The sequence below is a fragment of the Anomaloglossus baeobatrachus genome, chromosome 6, assembly GCF_048569485.1.
Source record: "Anomaloglossus baeobatrachus isolate aAnoBae1 chromosome 6, aAnoBae1.hap1, whole genome shotgun sequence".
In the NCBI taxonomy this organism is placed as follows: Eukaryota; Metazoa; Chordata; class Amphibia; order Anura; family Aromobatidae; genus Anomaloglossus; species Anomaloglossus baeobatrachus.
In genome coordinates, this window is record NC_134358.1 from 194,354,448 (window position 1) to 194,372,625 (window position 18,178).

Consider the following 18,178-nt stretch of genomic DNA (forward strand, 5'->3'; position numbering starts at 1 on the left):
TGTGAGGTCCATTGACAGAATTCTAGTGTATTATATAACACAATGGGTTTGCCTAAACATTTCCACAGTGATTTGCAGAGAAGTATCCTCTACAGGGAACAAAGGAATGTTTAATCCCTTATACATTGATTGTGTTCATTTACAGGCGTTCAGCAAATCCCACTGAGTTGTATTTCTATTCTTATGTACAGCTCCACTGTCAGTCACAAATAATATAGTCATCTCTGATACAGTGATTATCCTTATAATCAGGACGTGGGCGATTTGGGCTGGTGTCGGTAATTACCGTGTTTATCATGCTGTGTACACTGGTAAAGTTACCATTACTATGCTATGTATTTATCAATTTATATTACTGCGTAACGCTGACCTGTGAGCGGCAGATCAATATTTACTGCATCGTATATGTGCCGGGCTCTGGAGTCATAAATATCCCATAAATGTTCTTGTCACTATGTGTCAAGGAAACATTAGTCGGGCTTACCGTTATGATATATGACTGCTTTTGAGGCTTGTTTCAGCATTCTTGTTGCTTTTATATGATTGTATATTTGCATTCGTTCTCTTCATCCTATCTAATACTTAGCTGATGTTGATTAAAAGATGACTACTAGGTCGGAGGTTTGGAGCACTAATTTATGACGGAGGTGAAATTTCAGCCAAATCTGGTAGCTTCAGGCCCATGTTGACACACAAAAAAAAAGAACGAAAATTTAGAAATGTTACCAATAGCATGAATGGATGAATTGGATTACGCTTGTTACAAAGAACTTGTTCAGTAAAGGTCGTTTAACAGGATTACAGAATTAATTGTTAACGAGATGAAAAGAGACGCCCTAGAAATTAATCTGCAGTATATAGTAGAATTGTTTCGCTGCCTGCAGTAAGCCACTATGCTGGCACAGAAATCTCATTGATGACCTGGAGAGTTCTATTTGCATTTTCCATAGATGTTACTACAGCAGATGAGAGATAGGGGGGAAATAACATCCAAAGCAAGTAAGCAATCTGTTAAGTGAAAAAACAGTCTGCCAAGTCCTGGGGATCTGGGCCAGGATTACTGTTAACTGTTTCTATGTGATATACAGCGATGTGCAGCCGATCACACCTGAACTCTTAAACGCAGAACGTCAGATACATTTACATGATAAATACATAGCTTTCCCACTAGAGATATCCCTATTTAAAGGTCTCCAATATTATTTCAGTAGGAAACAAAGTGATGAAATGATTTAATTTTTTTATTATATGCCACATTAATGTAGCAAGGCCTTACAACAGAATATCAGAGTACATACATGAGACATTCTTTTTAAATACATTAAAGTGCACCTGTCAGCTGATACATGCTGCCCAAGCCATGGTTGTATGATCATAGTCAGGTATGTATCACCCACAGAAAATATATTTTAATAGCCACTGCAGACCAAGCTGCGCTGTGCACTAGTCATACAGGTGGATCCCCGGTGGCTTTACTCCACCTGCTGACAGTCACTGACAGGTATATACGACGATACGAGATCTGTCAATCACTATCAGCGGGCAAGTAGAAGCCGCTAATGACCTTTCTGTACAACTAGTGCACAGACGGCTCAGTCCCGGCAGCTATTAAAGTATATTTTCTCTAAATGACATGTAACTGGCTGTGATCATCCTGCCAGTGTCTGATACATAGTGCCCACGGTTTAAGCAGCATGTATCAGCTGACAGGTTCTCTTTAAAGCTCCTAGATGTACATAATATAAAGGGAGCCCCATTAGTAAAAATGAAAATGAGGACCTGTGTTTATTCTGGTTAATGCTGATGATCACTGATCATGCTTCATTTCGGAGAGAAGCCAGAGGCTGTGACATTGACCGCAGATTACACAGTGCTCTTTTTCTCTTCTATCATAGGAATAGTAATGTTGGGAAATTTAGTCAAATCAATGGACAGGAAACCTGTGTGAACTTACAAAACGCTTTCTACATCTTCTAAAAGAACATTACAATCCTCTCATTTTCCCAACATTAAAATTGCTATGATAGAAGATAGGAGCAGCACCATGTAAGCTGCGGTCACTGTCAAAGCCTTTGCCTTCTGTCTGAAGTGAAGTGTCATCAGTGACACTCCTTTGACCCCTTCATCCCCGGCCACTAAAACACCCCAATGACAGGGCCATTTTTTACAATTCTGACCAGTGTCACTTTGACAGGTTATAACTCTGGAACGCTTCAACAGATCCTGACAATTCTGCCATTTTTTTATGACATATTGTACTTTATGATAATGGTAAATTTAGGCCCATATTCTTTGCGTTCATTTGTGAAAATTTCAGAAATTTGACGAAAATTTTGCAATTTTTAAACTTTGGAATTTTATGCCTATAAATCTGAGAGATATGTCACACAAAATAGTTACTAAATAACATTTCCCATTTGTCTACTTTACACCAGCACAATTTTCGAAACACATTTTATTTTCGTTAGGAAGTTAGAAGGGGTCAAAGTTCATCAGCAATTTCTCATTTTTCCAACAAAATTTACAAAACCATTTTTTTAGGGACCACATCACACTTGAAGTGACTTTGAGAGGCAGAGGTGACAGAAAATACCCAAAAGTGACACCATTCTAAAAACTGCATCCCTCACACTGCTCAAAACTAAATCTAAGAAGTTTACTAACCCTTTAGGTACTTCACAGGACCAAAGTCATGTGGAAGGAAATAATGAAAATTTTACTTTTTTACACATAAATGTTACTTTAGCCATAAAACTTTACATTTTCACAAGGGAGAAAAGACACAATTGTATGTGCACCATACAATTTATTGTGCAATTTCTCCTGAGTATGCTGATGCCTTATATGTGGTAAAAATCAATTGTTTGGGCACATGGCAGAGCTCAGAAGGTAAAGAGCGCCATTTGAATTTTTGAAAGCAAAATTAGCTGGACTCATTAGCGGACGCCATGTCGGGTTTGGAGACCCCTTGAGGTGCCTAAACAATGGAGTTCCCTCACAAGTGACCCCCTTTTGGAAACTAGACCCCTCAAGAAATGTGTCTAGATGTTTGTTGAGCCTTTTGAACCCCCGGGGCTTCACAGAAGTTGGTAACGTTGAGCCGTGAAAATATATATTTTTTTTTTTACCACAAAACTGTTACTTGAACCAGGTAGCTTTTTTTCACAAGGGTAGCAGGAAAAATTCACCATAAAACGTATTGTGCAGTTTCTCCTGAGTATACAGACACCTCACATGTGGTGAAAAGTAATTGTTTGGGCGCATGGCGGGGCTCAGAAGGGAAGGAGCACCATTTCAAAGCAAAATTCATTGGAATCATTAGCGGAAGCCATGTCACGTTTGGAGACCCCCTATGGTGCCTAAACAGTGGAGCTCCCCAACAGGTGATCCCATTTTGGAAACTAGACTCTCAAGCAATTTATCTTGATGTTTGGTGAGCCCCTTGTAGTCCCAGGGGCTCCACAGAAGTTGATAACGTTGAGCCATGAAATTTATTATTTATTTTTTTACCACAGAATTTTTGCTTCAACCAGGTAGCTTTTTTTTTAACAAGGGTATCAGGAAAAAATGCACCATAAAACGTATTGTGCAATTTCTCCTGGGTAGGCAGATACCTCATATGTGGTGAAAATCAGTTGTTTGGGTGCATGACAGGGCTTGGAAGAGAAGCAGCGCCATTTGACTTTTCAAATGCACAGACGCCGTGCATCACTGATTGGCCGCTGCAGGACGCACGGACGAATAAGATACAAAAAGCGACCGGAGATACAGAAAAAAAAAAAGTCACGCCGAAAATTGAGCACAGATGCAGATCCGTTATGTGCATCCCTGATCAGCGCTCGGCCGCTGCAGGACGCATACACGGATGAGGTGCAAAAAACGACGCAAGATACGGACAAAAAAAAAAAAAGTCCCGCCGAAAATTGAGCACGGATGCAGATATGTTATCTGCATCACTGATCAGCGCTCGGCGGGACGTACGGACGAATGAGGTGTAAAAAGGGACAGGGGATACATAAAAAAAAGTTATACTCACAATACCCAAAGGATTAGCAGGAGGATCACTGACCAGAGGAACTGCAGGAAGAATAGTAGGCAGCAAGTGGACAGCTTATTACAGGAGCAGCAGGCAGGAAGTTGGACAGATTATGTCTGAAGACCCAGGAAGGACCCAGCGATGGAGGCAGATGGGATCGGACCAATGAAGATCTCGGACGACCCGGTGAGAGCAGGTAGGGGATGTCGGAGGAACAGCAGATGGAGAGGGGGGAGGGGGAGACTGGAGAAGCAGAAGCAGAAGAATGAGATCAGAATAGAGATCGCAGGGGGACAGATCACGGGGGGGCACATTGGCAGGGAGACACATCGGCATGGACAGGGGCATCATGGGAGCACACCGGGGCATCAGGGGAGCAGGAAGGGGCATCAGGAGAGTGCGCAATACTCACAGGGGGAGCAGGAGTGGAAACCAGAAAGCAGCGGTGGCAACAGCGGCATGGTACTAAAAGTACCAGCTACCTTACACCGCAGACATGTGGGGAGGGCTCCCCAGGCCAACACAAGTCTGGGGAGGGCGCTCACCTCCAGATCAGACTGCCCCACTGCACGCTGATTGGAGCGATTGTGCATCATAGCACGATCACTCTAATCAGTGCTGGGGGGGCACCATGTTTGATCTCCTGCTATGATCTCACAGGATCGCACTGATTCAGGCATTGTTTTAGCCGAAACCAGTGTGATCGATGTGTTTAATGGTTCAGATTTGAACAGCCAACTAAAATAATCCTTGATGGGGGTTGGCGATGCCACCACCCCTGGGGTCAAGCAAAGGTCCCCTGCTGAAAGAAACAGCAGGGGACATCATTTGAAAGCCCTTGCTATGGCCACGGCAATCAAATGAACGTTAGGCAATAAAGTTACATCCCTGGTCGTCAAGTCACGTAAAAATAGGACGTAACTTTACTGCCCGCGGTCGTGAAGGGGTTAATGGCCTGTCCTGCCTTTGCTATGCCCCTGCTCTGTCCCTTTTTGTTGCTGTGCACTGTGTGATTTGACTCTGTGTATCTATAGGAATTGTATCTGAAATAAATAAACTCTGTGTATTATTTGGGCCTGTTTGGTTTTCCAGCTCAGATCAGTAGAGCCGGTCACAGCAGTAGAGATGCTCAACCTTGGCTCTATTCATTTCCCATGGGGCTGTCCAGCACTCTGCTCAACTTCTTCCAGCAGTCCCATGGAGAATGAATGGACCACTGGTCAGGAGTTCGACCTGCCATGCCATTTTGAAATGGCTACATTTTTTTTCCAATTTGTCAATTAGTGTAGATCTCAGCAAAGAGACACCCACTGATCAGCAAGTTATCACCAATCCTGTGGATAGGCGAAAATTTGTTTTCACTAAACAGCCCGTTCGAGTTTAAAACATTGCTTCTTCAAGAAAAAAGTATATTATAAGGTCTCTGTAAGTAATTGAAGCTATGCCATACAGTTCCCCCAGGCTAATCTATGCGCTGCTAGAAATATACTTATTTTGTCTTACACACTTTGATATTTCCCTTTCTGTATCTTACTCCCTGCCATCTCTTTGACTATAGAAACTAACCATTTGATTAGTGTGTGTTTGATAATGTATTTTGATAAAATAATATATTTTAATAAAAGTAAAGATGAAATTAAATTTTAATTGAATTTTCTTCTTTTAAGCAGGTACCTTTTGGTAAACGCTCATTATTTTACCGTAACATTATGAAACACTCTCTGCTGCCCTTAGGCCCTGAGTCGTGAAGATGTTTTTCACAATCTTCTGGATAAAACATTTTTCAAATGTCTCAAAATTTTGGCACAATTCAAAGCTGCACAAAAAATTCAGCAACATCTAACATTTTTACTCAAGTTCTAGCGAGTTGCGTCAAAATGGATGGGATCTGCATGGGACAGGGTGCCTCTTAATTCATGAAATTATACAACACTCTATTCCCTGACTAGAGTAATATTTCGGGCAGAAGTGCTCAACAGTTGTAAGCTGCACCCAATTCATTAACTAGTGTGCACCTCTTAAAAAATTAGGCACATTTCTCTCCTGTGGTACCAATCATTAGGACTGGTGTACACAATGCCAGTCTTAGTGAAACGATTGGGCAATTTGTGTGTTGACAGCCTTTGATAATTGTTGTCAAAGAATGGGGTGGACCCAATGGTATACATGTATGAATATAAATAAGCTATGCATGCAGATACTATAGGGGGTGAGAACATACTGTACCTCCAGCTCTTCAGGGTCCCATATTCTTTGTCATAGTTTTTCTGCTGATGACTAAGGCTATTGCAGATCAGGTCTCTTTCACTAGGCTCGAGAGACCATCTTGCTTTTGAAAACAATGACACTAATTTCAATCATTTGATGTATATTTGTTAAGCTGTGATGAAAATAAATTCTACAGATAGGGCAATTTATAAGGATACACCTAAATAAAATGGGAATGGTTGGTGATACTATTTTCCTGTTTGTGGCTCATTAGTATATGGGAAGGGGGAAACTTTTCAAGATTGGTGGTGACCATGGTGGCCATTATGAAGTCGCCATTTTGTATCCAACTCTTTTTTTCTTCCAATGGGAAGAGGGTCATGTAACACATCAAACATATTGAGAATTTCACAAGAAAAACAACGGTGTTTTTGGTTTTAATGTAAGTTTATTCATTCATTAGTTATTTACAATTTTATGACCACTTTTAAAATGTGTTCAAAGTGCTGCCCATTGTGTTGGATTGTCAGTGCAACCCTCTCCTCCCACTCTTGACACATTGATAGCAACACCGCGAAGAAATGCTACCACAGGCTTCCCCGTAGTTTGTTCTATAAATGACACAGCGCTGTTAGTACCAACATGAAGGAATATTTTCATATTTTGTTGCACTTTGCAGATGCACTTTTTTATGGCTCGCTCAGATTGGCAACTAGCCAGCATATAACTTGGATGAAAGCTATCTGATGTTTTATCAGATAGCACTTGGCCCAGTGTTATATGATGGGACAGTGCCGATCAGAAATTTTTTCCTCATGCCATCTAGTCATGAGAAAAAAATCGTGTCACACGCACCGATAAAAGTCTATAGGTGCATGTGAAACATCAGACTGCACTTGGACGTCTTCCAAGTGCAGTCCGATATATGCTGAGACAGTCAATGGAGAAGATGGAGAAATTAGTATGTTCTTTTTTGCACCTGTGATATGATACTCACATGTGAAAGAATCGGATCACAGTAAATGACACTCGGCTCACGCTTGCAACAGAGTTTGAGCCGAGTGTCAGCATATCTCATTGGATGATTACACAAGTGTGAGCTCACCATTATACTGACTTTTCCAGCTCAATTAATTTTAAAAGTTAAAAAGTAGACTTCACTGCAAAATGAAAATCAAAATAAAATCATTTTACACTTAAGAATAAAGTTTGATATTTGGTACAAGAATTTCAGTATAAATTGGAGGACTTTTAATATTAATAGTTTAAATATAGATATTAAGCTCCAATATTTAAACTTTCAATGTGACAAAGAATGGCTGTGTGCTTCACCTCCTTTTTCCTACATTGTTCCTGAACATCTCGAAGAGATCATATTATATTTATATTATTCCATTATTATTATTGTATGTATAATATAAATGTAATATAGCCGAAAGCAACCAATTTCTTCATTACAGGGTCTTAAAATGGATGAAATATTCAGTGCTAAGTGCAGATTTGCTTGGCATTATAATTCTATGCAGTAAAAATGACATTCTCCACTGCGTGTACCGCACTTGTAGTCTAAATCAATAATATTGTATGGGTGCTCCTTAGGTCCTGAAGAGTACTTGAAATCAGTGAAACAAAGCAAAAGCTATGTAACTGGATAGGAAATTTCCATTTTTATTAAATCTATATAAAAACAATTTGCAAACTTCTAACAACTTGAAAGTACTAGGTTTGTGTAGAATTACTGAAGCAGTGTATGAGTGGAACAAGGTTATTCATGTTATTTTTTACACTGGAATATGGAATAGCATCAGCTTACATTTGATGGTGATGATACATCATACTATGGCATAATGATTAATTACTAACTATATACTGTATCTTACATGGACAAGGCCTGGAATCTAAGAAAAATGCAAACATTACTTTAATTATTAAACTTAAAAAATATGGGTGAACCACCCTTTTAATATTTTGATTGTCTAGTTCGATATTATGTTGAGAAACAATGTTTCTCTCAAATACATTGTGTTGGGAATAGTGCCTGTGAGAGGCGCTATTGCAGACCGCTGTTCCCCGTCCAGTGACGTCAACGTCAACTGCCGCACACGTCACATCCGTGCAGCCGGCTGCGTTCTTCCTCACTTACTGAGTTGTGAGCGGTGTTCCACCACTGTCACAGCCCATCTGCTCCCTGCTCCTCCTCCCTCCTCCCTGCTCCCCCCTCCCTCACAGCAGAAAGCTGCAAGCAAGAGACGCGACGCGCTGTGCTGTGAGGGAGGGGGGAGCAGATGGGCTCAGAATGCAGCCGGCTGCATGGATGTGATGTGTGCGGCACTTGACGGGGACGTCACTGGACGGGGAACAGCGGTCTGCAATAGCGCCTCTCACAGGCACTATTGCCAACACAAGGTATTTGAGAGAAACATTGTTTCTCAATATAATATCGAACTAGACAATAAAAAATATGGGTGAACCACCCCTTTAATTACTATAGTAAATGTTAGAAAAAAAATGCAGTATTATTTACCAACACTACATCACAATATTAGTACAATGCAGGATGCAGCACACCACCATTCTTAAGGAGGAGTCAGCACAGGTGGGAAAAAAAATAAAAAAACATGCACACTACCATCAATTCACCTAGTAATATAAAAGCGTATGGATAAGGTTTGTTTGGGGCGCCAGTCTCATTGATATGAGTAGTGTGCGGTGTTTGGCTGGCTTAGTCATGCTCATACTATTATACCAGCATTCCATAAGTGCACTCCACAGGCTATTTGCAGGAAAACAATTGAAATAAGTATTTTATTGCTATGGTTGCAATCAAAATTATCCACCCACCCCCATTGCAAATTACATTTATTACCACAATGTATAATCTTTCTGCTGTTTGCAATATATCAGTCAAACAAGAATAATTTAAGGAGCTCAATACACCTAATATAACAAGTGATTTTTTCAAATTCATCACAAAATTCCTTTTCTATACTGAAGTTTCAGTATTAGTAATTATGAGTGATAACTACCATGCTCGGGTGCTCAGTATTCGTTAAGAGCAATTGGATGCTTGAATGGGTTCAACTCAATCACCTGAGTATAATGGAAGTCAACGAGGGACTTCTTCCAGAAAAATATTGGGGCCATCCGTTGACTTCCATTGTATTCAGGTACTTGAGTTGTGCCCATCTAAGCATCAAACTGCTCATATCAAATATCGAGCACCCAAACATGGTAGTGCTCACTCATCACTATTAGTCAACCCCTTCATGGTAAGCGTCTCTTAAGTTCTTAATAAAGAACCATTTAGCTGTTATTACCAAATCTTTGGTATTTGAAGAAGGAAGTTGCAGCATTCACACCCAAGAATAATAGTGAAGTGATGGCCATTGACCTTTGGTAATGGGGTAAGATTTTTCAGAAAAGCTGCAAGAAGATGGTTTCTGATTATGCATCATAATTGCAGCAAATCCTGACAGCCAAAGATGATCTACAGTGTGTCAACCCATATCCTGTCCATCGCCATTAACTTGAGAATGGCGGCAGCTATAGGCATAGAAGTGGTGTCTAGGTATAGCAAAGTAGCCATGCGCCACGCAATGAAACCACCTATAGCGCTACCTGGTGGAAAACAACGGAGTTAGCATTTTTATCTCGAAAACGGAACTAGATAGAGAAAAAAAGGGAAGAAAAAAATTGTAGGGCATCATCAATTCAATACGAATCGACACCTTGCATACAGAAATGCTATGATATGAAACCCATGACCCCTAAAAGCATTGAATGCTGGTCACGTATATGGCACTCATTTAACTTTGATGCTCAAAGTGGCCACCGTCAGCTGCAATGCACATCTGGACTCTGGACAGCATACTGTATCTTGCTGCACATTGTGCAATATGGTAGGTGACACGTTTGCACAAGCATCTGTGATACGTCATCGTAGGTCCTGCAATGTTGGTGGAGGGGTCACATACACATGCTGTTTGATGTGACCTCACAGAAAGAAGTCCAATGGGGTCAGGCCTGGTGAGCGTGGAGGCCACTCTACGCAGCCACCATACCCAATGACTTGTAGGAAGGTCTCCATGAGGTATCACTTCACGTACGCAGCCTTGTGAGTTTTACACGTTATAATCATAGCATTTCTGTATGCAAGGTGTCGATTCGTATTGAATTGCTGATGCCCTACAACTTTGTAATTCACTTTTTTTCTCTATCTCATTTCGTTTTCGAGATTAAAAAATGCTAACTCCATTGTTTCCCACCAGGTGGCGCTTTAGGTGGTTTCCTTTGCGTAGCGCATGGATACTTTATTATACCTAGACACCACTTCCATGCCTATAGCTGCCGCCATTCTCAAGTTAATGGCGGTGGACCGGATATGGGTAGACACACTGTATAGAGATGGGAGAATTGATATGCAGGACTCCAGTCCATCACCCAGGTCAATAATCTCTGCCTGCTGGAAAGCAGGCCGGCGAATAGCCCTAGTTATCTGCATTCCCGGATATTCTTTTAATTAGACAGGCTGGCGTAACATTGTGTTTGCATAATGCCACAATTATGATGTTGCTTCAACCATGCTAATCAGAAGATGAGCTGGAAATGCTGGAAGATGAGAAGATTTGCAGGCCTCATGTCCAACGGTCACAGAATACTGACCTGGCCAATGGTTGGAGTCCTGCAAATTGATTCACCCTCGCTACTGTTATACTAAGAGCTTGTCATGAAGGGGCTGAAAATTCAGAGACTGTAATAGTCATTAAAGTGTCATTTTGTGTTGAATTGGGAGAAACCACTCATCAAAGTAGTTGTATTGAGCTATTTTAATTGTTCTTGTTTGACTGATTTATTGCAGAAAGTTTACAAATTTGACTAATGAGCCTAATTTGCATTTAGAATTAACCCCTTTCATGACAAAGGATGTACCTATATGTCCTTGGTTGTGTATGTCCCTTTAATGCGGGCTCAAGTGGTGAGCCTGCATTATACCCTGCACATGTCTGCTGATCTGACCAGTAGACATGTGCAGCTATCAGGAGTGTGTGGATCTCCTATCCACTTGTGCCTGTTAACTAGTTGTATTGCGCTGTCAAACTCTGTATGTGTGTGCGCTTTTCGACACGGACAACATGTCCGTTTTTGGCCGGCATCACGCAGGCACGGACCCGCTAAAGTCTATGGGTTTGTGCCTGCATCGGAAAATGGCATAGCGAGAAAAAAATCAAACTGCCAGAATTACCTTTATTTTGGTCGCAGCAACATTGCCTTAAAATGCAATAACAGGTGATCAAAACATTGTATCTACCCTAAAATGGTATAATTAAAAATGTTGGTGCAAAAAATAAGCCCTAACACAGCCCCGGATCCCAAAAAAGAAGAACGCTACGGTCTCGGAAATGACAACAAAAGCACAATTCTTTCTTTGACAAGTTTCTGAATTTTTTCTACCACTTAGATAAAAGTAAAAACTTTATATGTTTGGTATCTATAAACTCGCACTGACCTGGAGAATCATACTGCTCAGTCAGTTTTACCATAAAGTGAACATGGTAAATAAAAAAAAAAATGTGGAATTGCTCTTTTTTTGCAATTTCTCCTCACTGGGATTTTTTTTCCTGTTTTCTAGTACAATATGAGGCAGAATGAATGGTGTCATTCAAAATACAACTCGTCTCACAAAAAAACAAGACCTCATCCATATGAGCCATAGCCATAGCCATAGCCATCTATAATGACGGAAAAATAAAAAAATTATGCCTCTTGGAAGAAAAGGAGGAAAAAATGAAAAAGTAAAATCCCTCGGGGGTGAAGAGGTTATAGGGTTGAGTGAGGGTTAAATCGCTTTGGTTGCATCTGTATATATTGTAAGGGTACTGTTATGTTACATAATGTGGTCTGATTATGAATTCACATGTAACAAATCTTTGCAAACAAAAATTCATTCCATGCATCTGAATAGACTTCTTTTTGAAACATGAGAATGGATTTTAAAAAGCGCGATACCGATGAATTAGAAAGTGTCACTACATACCTAGGCTGCTGTTGGATAAAATAAGAAATATTCTGTATATATTATGAGCTACTGGTAACTAATTCACTTGCATTGATATAGTTACTATTATATAATTATGGACACGCTTGGCAAGAGATTTCTTTTTCTGACATTGCTTTTTAAGAAATTAAATGGCACATAAGTTATATACTTGATGAAAAATTATTATATTGAATAAAAAAGCCTCCTGTATTAAATATCTACATGATACTGCATTAAAGTTAAAGGGAATCTATCATCAGGTTTTTGCTACACTATCAGAGAACATTGTTATATATAGGGGCAGAAACCATGATTCCAGTGATATGTCACTTACTGGGCTGCTTGCTCCAGTTTTGATAAAATCCCTGGTTTTCAGGTCTATCAGTTCTCTGAATGCGGAGCTCTATATTACCCCGCCCACAACACTGATTGGCAGCTTTTTTGTATACTATGCACAGGCACAAAGCTGCCAATCGGTGGTGGAGGGGGGGTTATGCAGAACTCATGAATATAAAGGACTACACGGCAGGAGGTTTACTAGTTCTCTAGTGATAAACTCTTACAAAATTACAGCAAGGAGCTCAGTAAGTGACACATCACTGGAATCAGACTTTCTGTCTCCACATGATGCTGCTCTTAGATTTCATGAAAAAAATGGTGACAGATTCCCTAAAAGAATAATCTCTCTTAGTTGATATTGAATCTGTAGACATTATTATTGTAGCTGCCTTATATGTTACATTTGGTACATGTATTGATCTGGCAAAGATCACACAAGTATTCAGTAATGTTCACTCCACTTTTGTAACGACCTTCATATCCTTTACAGTACTTTCGGCTAGGGCATTGACTTACGTGATTTACATTGGAAATTATTCAGTAACGGGCTTTGAGTTAAAAATCAATGTTAGCTACTACATTTATGGTAGTTCAGTAATACAAAAAGAATGAAATGTAGAATAAATATTTACAGATTCACTTTGTGTATGTAATCTTGTGTTTTCTACTCTCCTCACTCCAGGTAACCGTTTCAGTACAACAAAGATGTCTCGTGCACAGACGTTTTCCAGCTACTCCTCTGAGCCGTGCAAGAAGTACCAGCAGCCCTTGTCGGTGTTTAGTGGCTATGACTCCATCTACTGCTCGTGCATCCTCTAGCGACATTCAGACGTCTATAGACTACAGAGACAATGCAAACTGGAATTTAAAAGTTGGGTCATCGAGTCACCCGCACCCTGCGCACTCAAGGAAGATGAATTTTAATGAAGGCAGAGATCGGGGATTCCAAACGGAAAACTGACAAGTCCCTGTAGATGATGAAATGCATTTTCCATTTTTTATCTATTTTTTGGCTGTTAATTTATTCCATTCTTTTATCTTAAGCGTCTTATAATTACCGTTAATACCAATTTATAGACATACTTTGGGCTAAGTGCATTTCAATGTGATTTATGAATGGCTGACTATGATGGATCCTTGGAGTAAATTTTGAGTACTACAGTATTTCTCCAAGTGGTGTGCAGAATTTGTGATGTACTTGTGAATGGCCATATCATCTATATATTTTCTCAAGGATGAAATTAACCATCTGAATAGTAAAATTTGGCAGGGAAACAATTTTTTTTATCAAGAATTAGTTTGCAAGATAAGTAAAAACCCTTTCCTATGATAGTATTATTTTATACTGAGGTGTAGGGAACTCTATTGGAGGCCAAACGTAATGTGTAGTAGTGTTTTATATCATATATTTACATCCAACTTTCAGCAGATAATGGAGCTAGGATGGATAATAATGAGATGATTACTATTATTAAAGGGGTGGCTCACCCATATTTTTTATTGTCTAGATCGATATTATATTGAGTAACAATGTTTCTCTCAAATACCTTGTGTTGTCAATAGTGCCTTTGAGAGGCGCTATTGCAGACCGCTGTTCCCCATCCAGTGACGTACCCGTCAAGTGCTGCACACATCCGTGCAGCCGGCTGCATTCTGAGCCCATCTGCTCCCCCCTCCCTCCTCCCTCTTCCCTCACAGCACAGCGCATCTCTTGCTTGCAGCGTTCTGCGAGGAGAGAGGAGGGAGGGGGGAGCAGGAGATGCGCTGTGCTAGGAGGGAGGAGAAAGGCGGGAGCAGGAGACGCGCTGTGCTAGGAGGGAGGAGGGAGGAGGGAGCAGATGGGCTGTGACAGCAGTGAAACACCGCTCACAGCTGAGTCTGGAAGAATGTAGCCGGCTGCACGGATGTGACGTGTGCAGCATTTGATGGGTACGTCACTGGACGGGGAACAGCGGTCTGCAATAGCGCCTCTCACAGGCACTATTGCCAACACAAGGTATTTGAGAGAAACATTGTTTCTCAACATAATATCGAACTAGACAATAAAAAATATGGGTGAACCACCCCTTTAATATCTAACAGATGCTGACACTACAGAAGGTAGAGTGCTAACTACAAGCGCACCAATAAGATGTCACTAAATTGTCATGCTCATTATAATTACAGTGCAAGATACCCATGGAATTGGTACTTTTTGTTAGAATAAAATATAGAATAAAACACCAGGCACTGATACTATATACAACAATATTTTCACAGTGCCGCATATACTTGGCCACTTAGCACCCACGCAAATTGTAATACACAGCATCCTGGTGTAACACAGAAAAGGTTGATGTCTTAATCTGGTCTCTAAGTAAAGAGGTTAATGCCTGTAATCCTGGGGTCTAATGGTAGTAAAAAGGTTTAAATCAATATCTCTGGTAGTATATGGCATCTGGTATCTGGTAGAGATGTTTGAGTCAGCACAGCACCCTCGGTTTGGTGAGGAAGAACTATGTGAAACACCTTTCAGACTTAGAATACTCATGCCAAGCCAGATCTCATCCAACCTCATCACTTGACATTTCATATGCTCTTTTGTCTAAATAGGTATAAACACTCTAAAAATTCACAAACAAAAATTTGTGAAAAGCATCTCCTTAAAGGGTTGGTCTGGCACCAAAAATGTTTCTTCTAAATACCTATCTTTACGCTCCAACCATATTTGTAATTAGTTTCATTATAAAATACCCGACACTTTCCCTATCATACTAATCTCAACACTAGATTTTTTTTACTGCACTTCTGTGATGTTTCATTTGAGAGGAGTATCATAACTCAGGAGGCTGGGGCTGCATTCACTTATCTGGAGTGTCTATCATCCCTCCTTGAACCGGAAATCAATCAGGGGAAGCTCTTCAATGCAAGAATCTTTAATAAGTAACTGAAGCCCTCTGAAGGTATTCTGAATCCATGCTGATAGACGTTGTAGGACAGGTGAGTGCAGCGCTGGCACTCTGCCTCCATGTCCGCCGCATCTGTTAACTTTGAAAGAAAACATAATCAGAGGGTGGATAGAAGCAGCAATTGACACCAGCACTGCATCACAGCTTATAGCATCACTCTCAAAAAATCACCATCAAGGGTGGCGATAAAGCAGTGAGTGACACTTGCGTTATCCCACAGCTTCTAGCACTGACCTGAGAAAACGCATCATCTTGGACGAGCTGGTGTCACTCACTGCTTCTATTATAACCTCATGAAGATGATTTGTTTCAGGGAGGTGCTGGAAGCTGTGGAATTGCACTAGTCTCCCTCACTGCTTTTATGTCTGCTACCTGATGAAGTTTTCCTTCACAGACGTTAAAGCAGCTGTGGGAAGGCTGGTGCTGCAATCACACAGATTTTATCACCATGACATCTTCAGAGGATGGGGATGGAACAAACTGTGGTAAGTAACTGCAGCGCTGCTCCTGATGACATCCTATTTTAGGAGGGGTGATAGAAGCTGCAGGGAAGTGAGTGCCCCCTCAGCATGTGACATTTTGTTTGAGACTCCTTTTAAATGAAACATCAAAGGAAGTGCATAAGAAAAAAAACACATTTAGTGATTAGCCGGATAGAGCAATGTTTATGGCATTTTAAAAATAAAGCTACCTACAAAAGTGGTTAGGGTGTAAAGATAGATGTTTTAAAATGGCATTTTAGGTGCTGGATCACCCCTTTAGGAGTGAAAAGAGTTATAACCTCAATAGCAGTACAACTCATATTAGTATGAGATGTACAACAAACTCATACAGGTTAAATGTTTAGGAGTTGACTAGAGATGAATGAATTTTTGAAATTTTCACCACGTTAGACAAAGTTTTATCAAAAATTAATTATCAGTGAATTGATTTACTTGATTTGCCTGGAAAAATAACTGATGATTCATTTGCATTAATATTTCTGAAATGTTAGGAAATTTTTTTTTGTCTCAAAACAAAATAAATAAAAACTTTAAAAAAATAAATTCAAAAATATGTCTCTTGTGGCTTGATAGTCTCACAAGCCAGGAATCACCTTTTCTCAGACAAACAAGCCTTAGTTTCAGTATTTTTCTTCAGTAAGAAAATTAGAACAGAGAAAACTTAAACTGCCTTCCTTGTTTGTAATTTTTTAAGAATGGAAAAAAAAAATTATAAAGTACTGTATTCCTATATATCAGAGATAAATTAATTCAGTTTCAGCACGTCTTGCATCCCCCAACCACTTGAGTATTTATTATTCACTTCCATTTTCTATTTTGTCCAGTGCCGTTGTGTTAACCACAGTCTGATCTAGGCTTTTCTATACTTATCTCTAATGATGAGTTGTGCACGCTGACCTCCAGTCTCTAGGCTGTAAAACCCTACAATGGCCATTGCTTTTCCTGCCCTCATCTTTTATAGTGGCTGTGATATTCTTCCTAGTTGGCTATGCTAGTCCATGTGATGTAATATCTGAAAGCCATCAAGGGAAGCCCCTTTGGTAAGGCTCAATGTCATGTGAGCCCACTCTCTGGCTGATGTAATCTTCAGCAATGTCCCTTAACATTTTTTAACAATCTGTGCAAATCTGATCTCATTTGTTGGGAAATGTAATGACTTTTGACTCAAAGTCAATAAGCAGAGGATCGATTCAGAGATCTCTAGTGGAGTGTTTGCACATACCACAAGACATTGGTAGTACTATGTACTATTCTGTATTTGTACTTTGACTTTTTTAGTATTGCTTCTTAAAATAGTTTAAAACTAAAGGAGTTGTCCACATATAGATTGAGAAGGGGTTGTCCAAGTAGTGGGCAACCCCTTTAAGATCTTATTTGTAGATGATCAGTTCTATCATCTCTAATATTCACATATTTTCACCCATTTAGAATACGACTTTTCAAGACATCACTTTTGGGTAGATATTCCTTTAAGCACATATATGAGCTTTCACAAAGTTGATCAATTCAGTGTCAATAAAAAAGTCATCTTAATATGTTAGTGATCAAACTGTGACTAAAATGAAGCAAATTAAACTATCATCCAGCCAATAACAATTTCATTATTGTTCACATAGATTTTAAGACATTTTAAAACCACATGTTGGCATTCAATGTTATCCAATTATCATAAGAAAGATATTTTAGGGATTAGTTTGAAAATGAAAGCTTATTATAAAATAAAAATGTCATTGAAATCTGACATATGTATCCTAATACAGAACTTATTGTTCAGAATATTGTTCAACTTCATTATACACAAAGATGTTAAAGGGATTGTCTATCATTTTTGGTTAGAACGATCTGCCAAAAACAAACAGATCACATTGCCCTACTTCTAAAACCACATTTTATTAGGCAATTTGTATTTTTAATGAGTCATTTTATTATTAACACTAGAACTACTGGACTCATGTCACCTGTATAGAAATACATGGTGCAAAGTAGTCAAAATGACTACCTCAGTAGTTCTAGTGTTAAAGAACTACAGTGCTGTTGGTCAAGCCAAAGGGTTAATAAACCTGAAACCTCAATATTTAACACAGTAAAAGGGAGGTTTTGAGTTTCA

General features: G+C 39.7%; 1 protein-coding gene across 1 annotated transcript in view; it reads left to right on the forward strand.

Annotated features, from left to right (window-relative positions):
* Positions 1-14,124, forward strand: part of DOK6 (docking protein 6) — an 802,283-nt gene extending 788,159 nt beyond the window's left edge. Inside the window, exon 9 of the mRNA XM_075316414.1 lies at positions 13,303-14,124. Coding sequence (XP_075172529.1) covers positions 13,303-13,581 — 279 coding nt within the window. The 3' untranslated portion in view covers positions 13,582-14,124. The remainder of the gene's footprint in view (positions 1-13,302) is intronic.
* Positions 14,125-18,178: the final 4,054 nt, after the last annotated feature.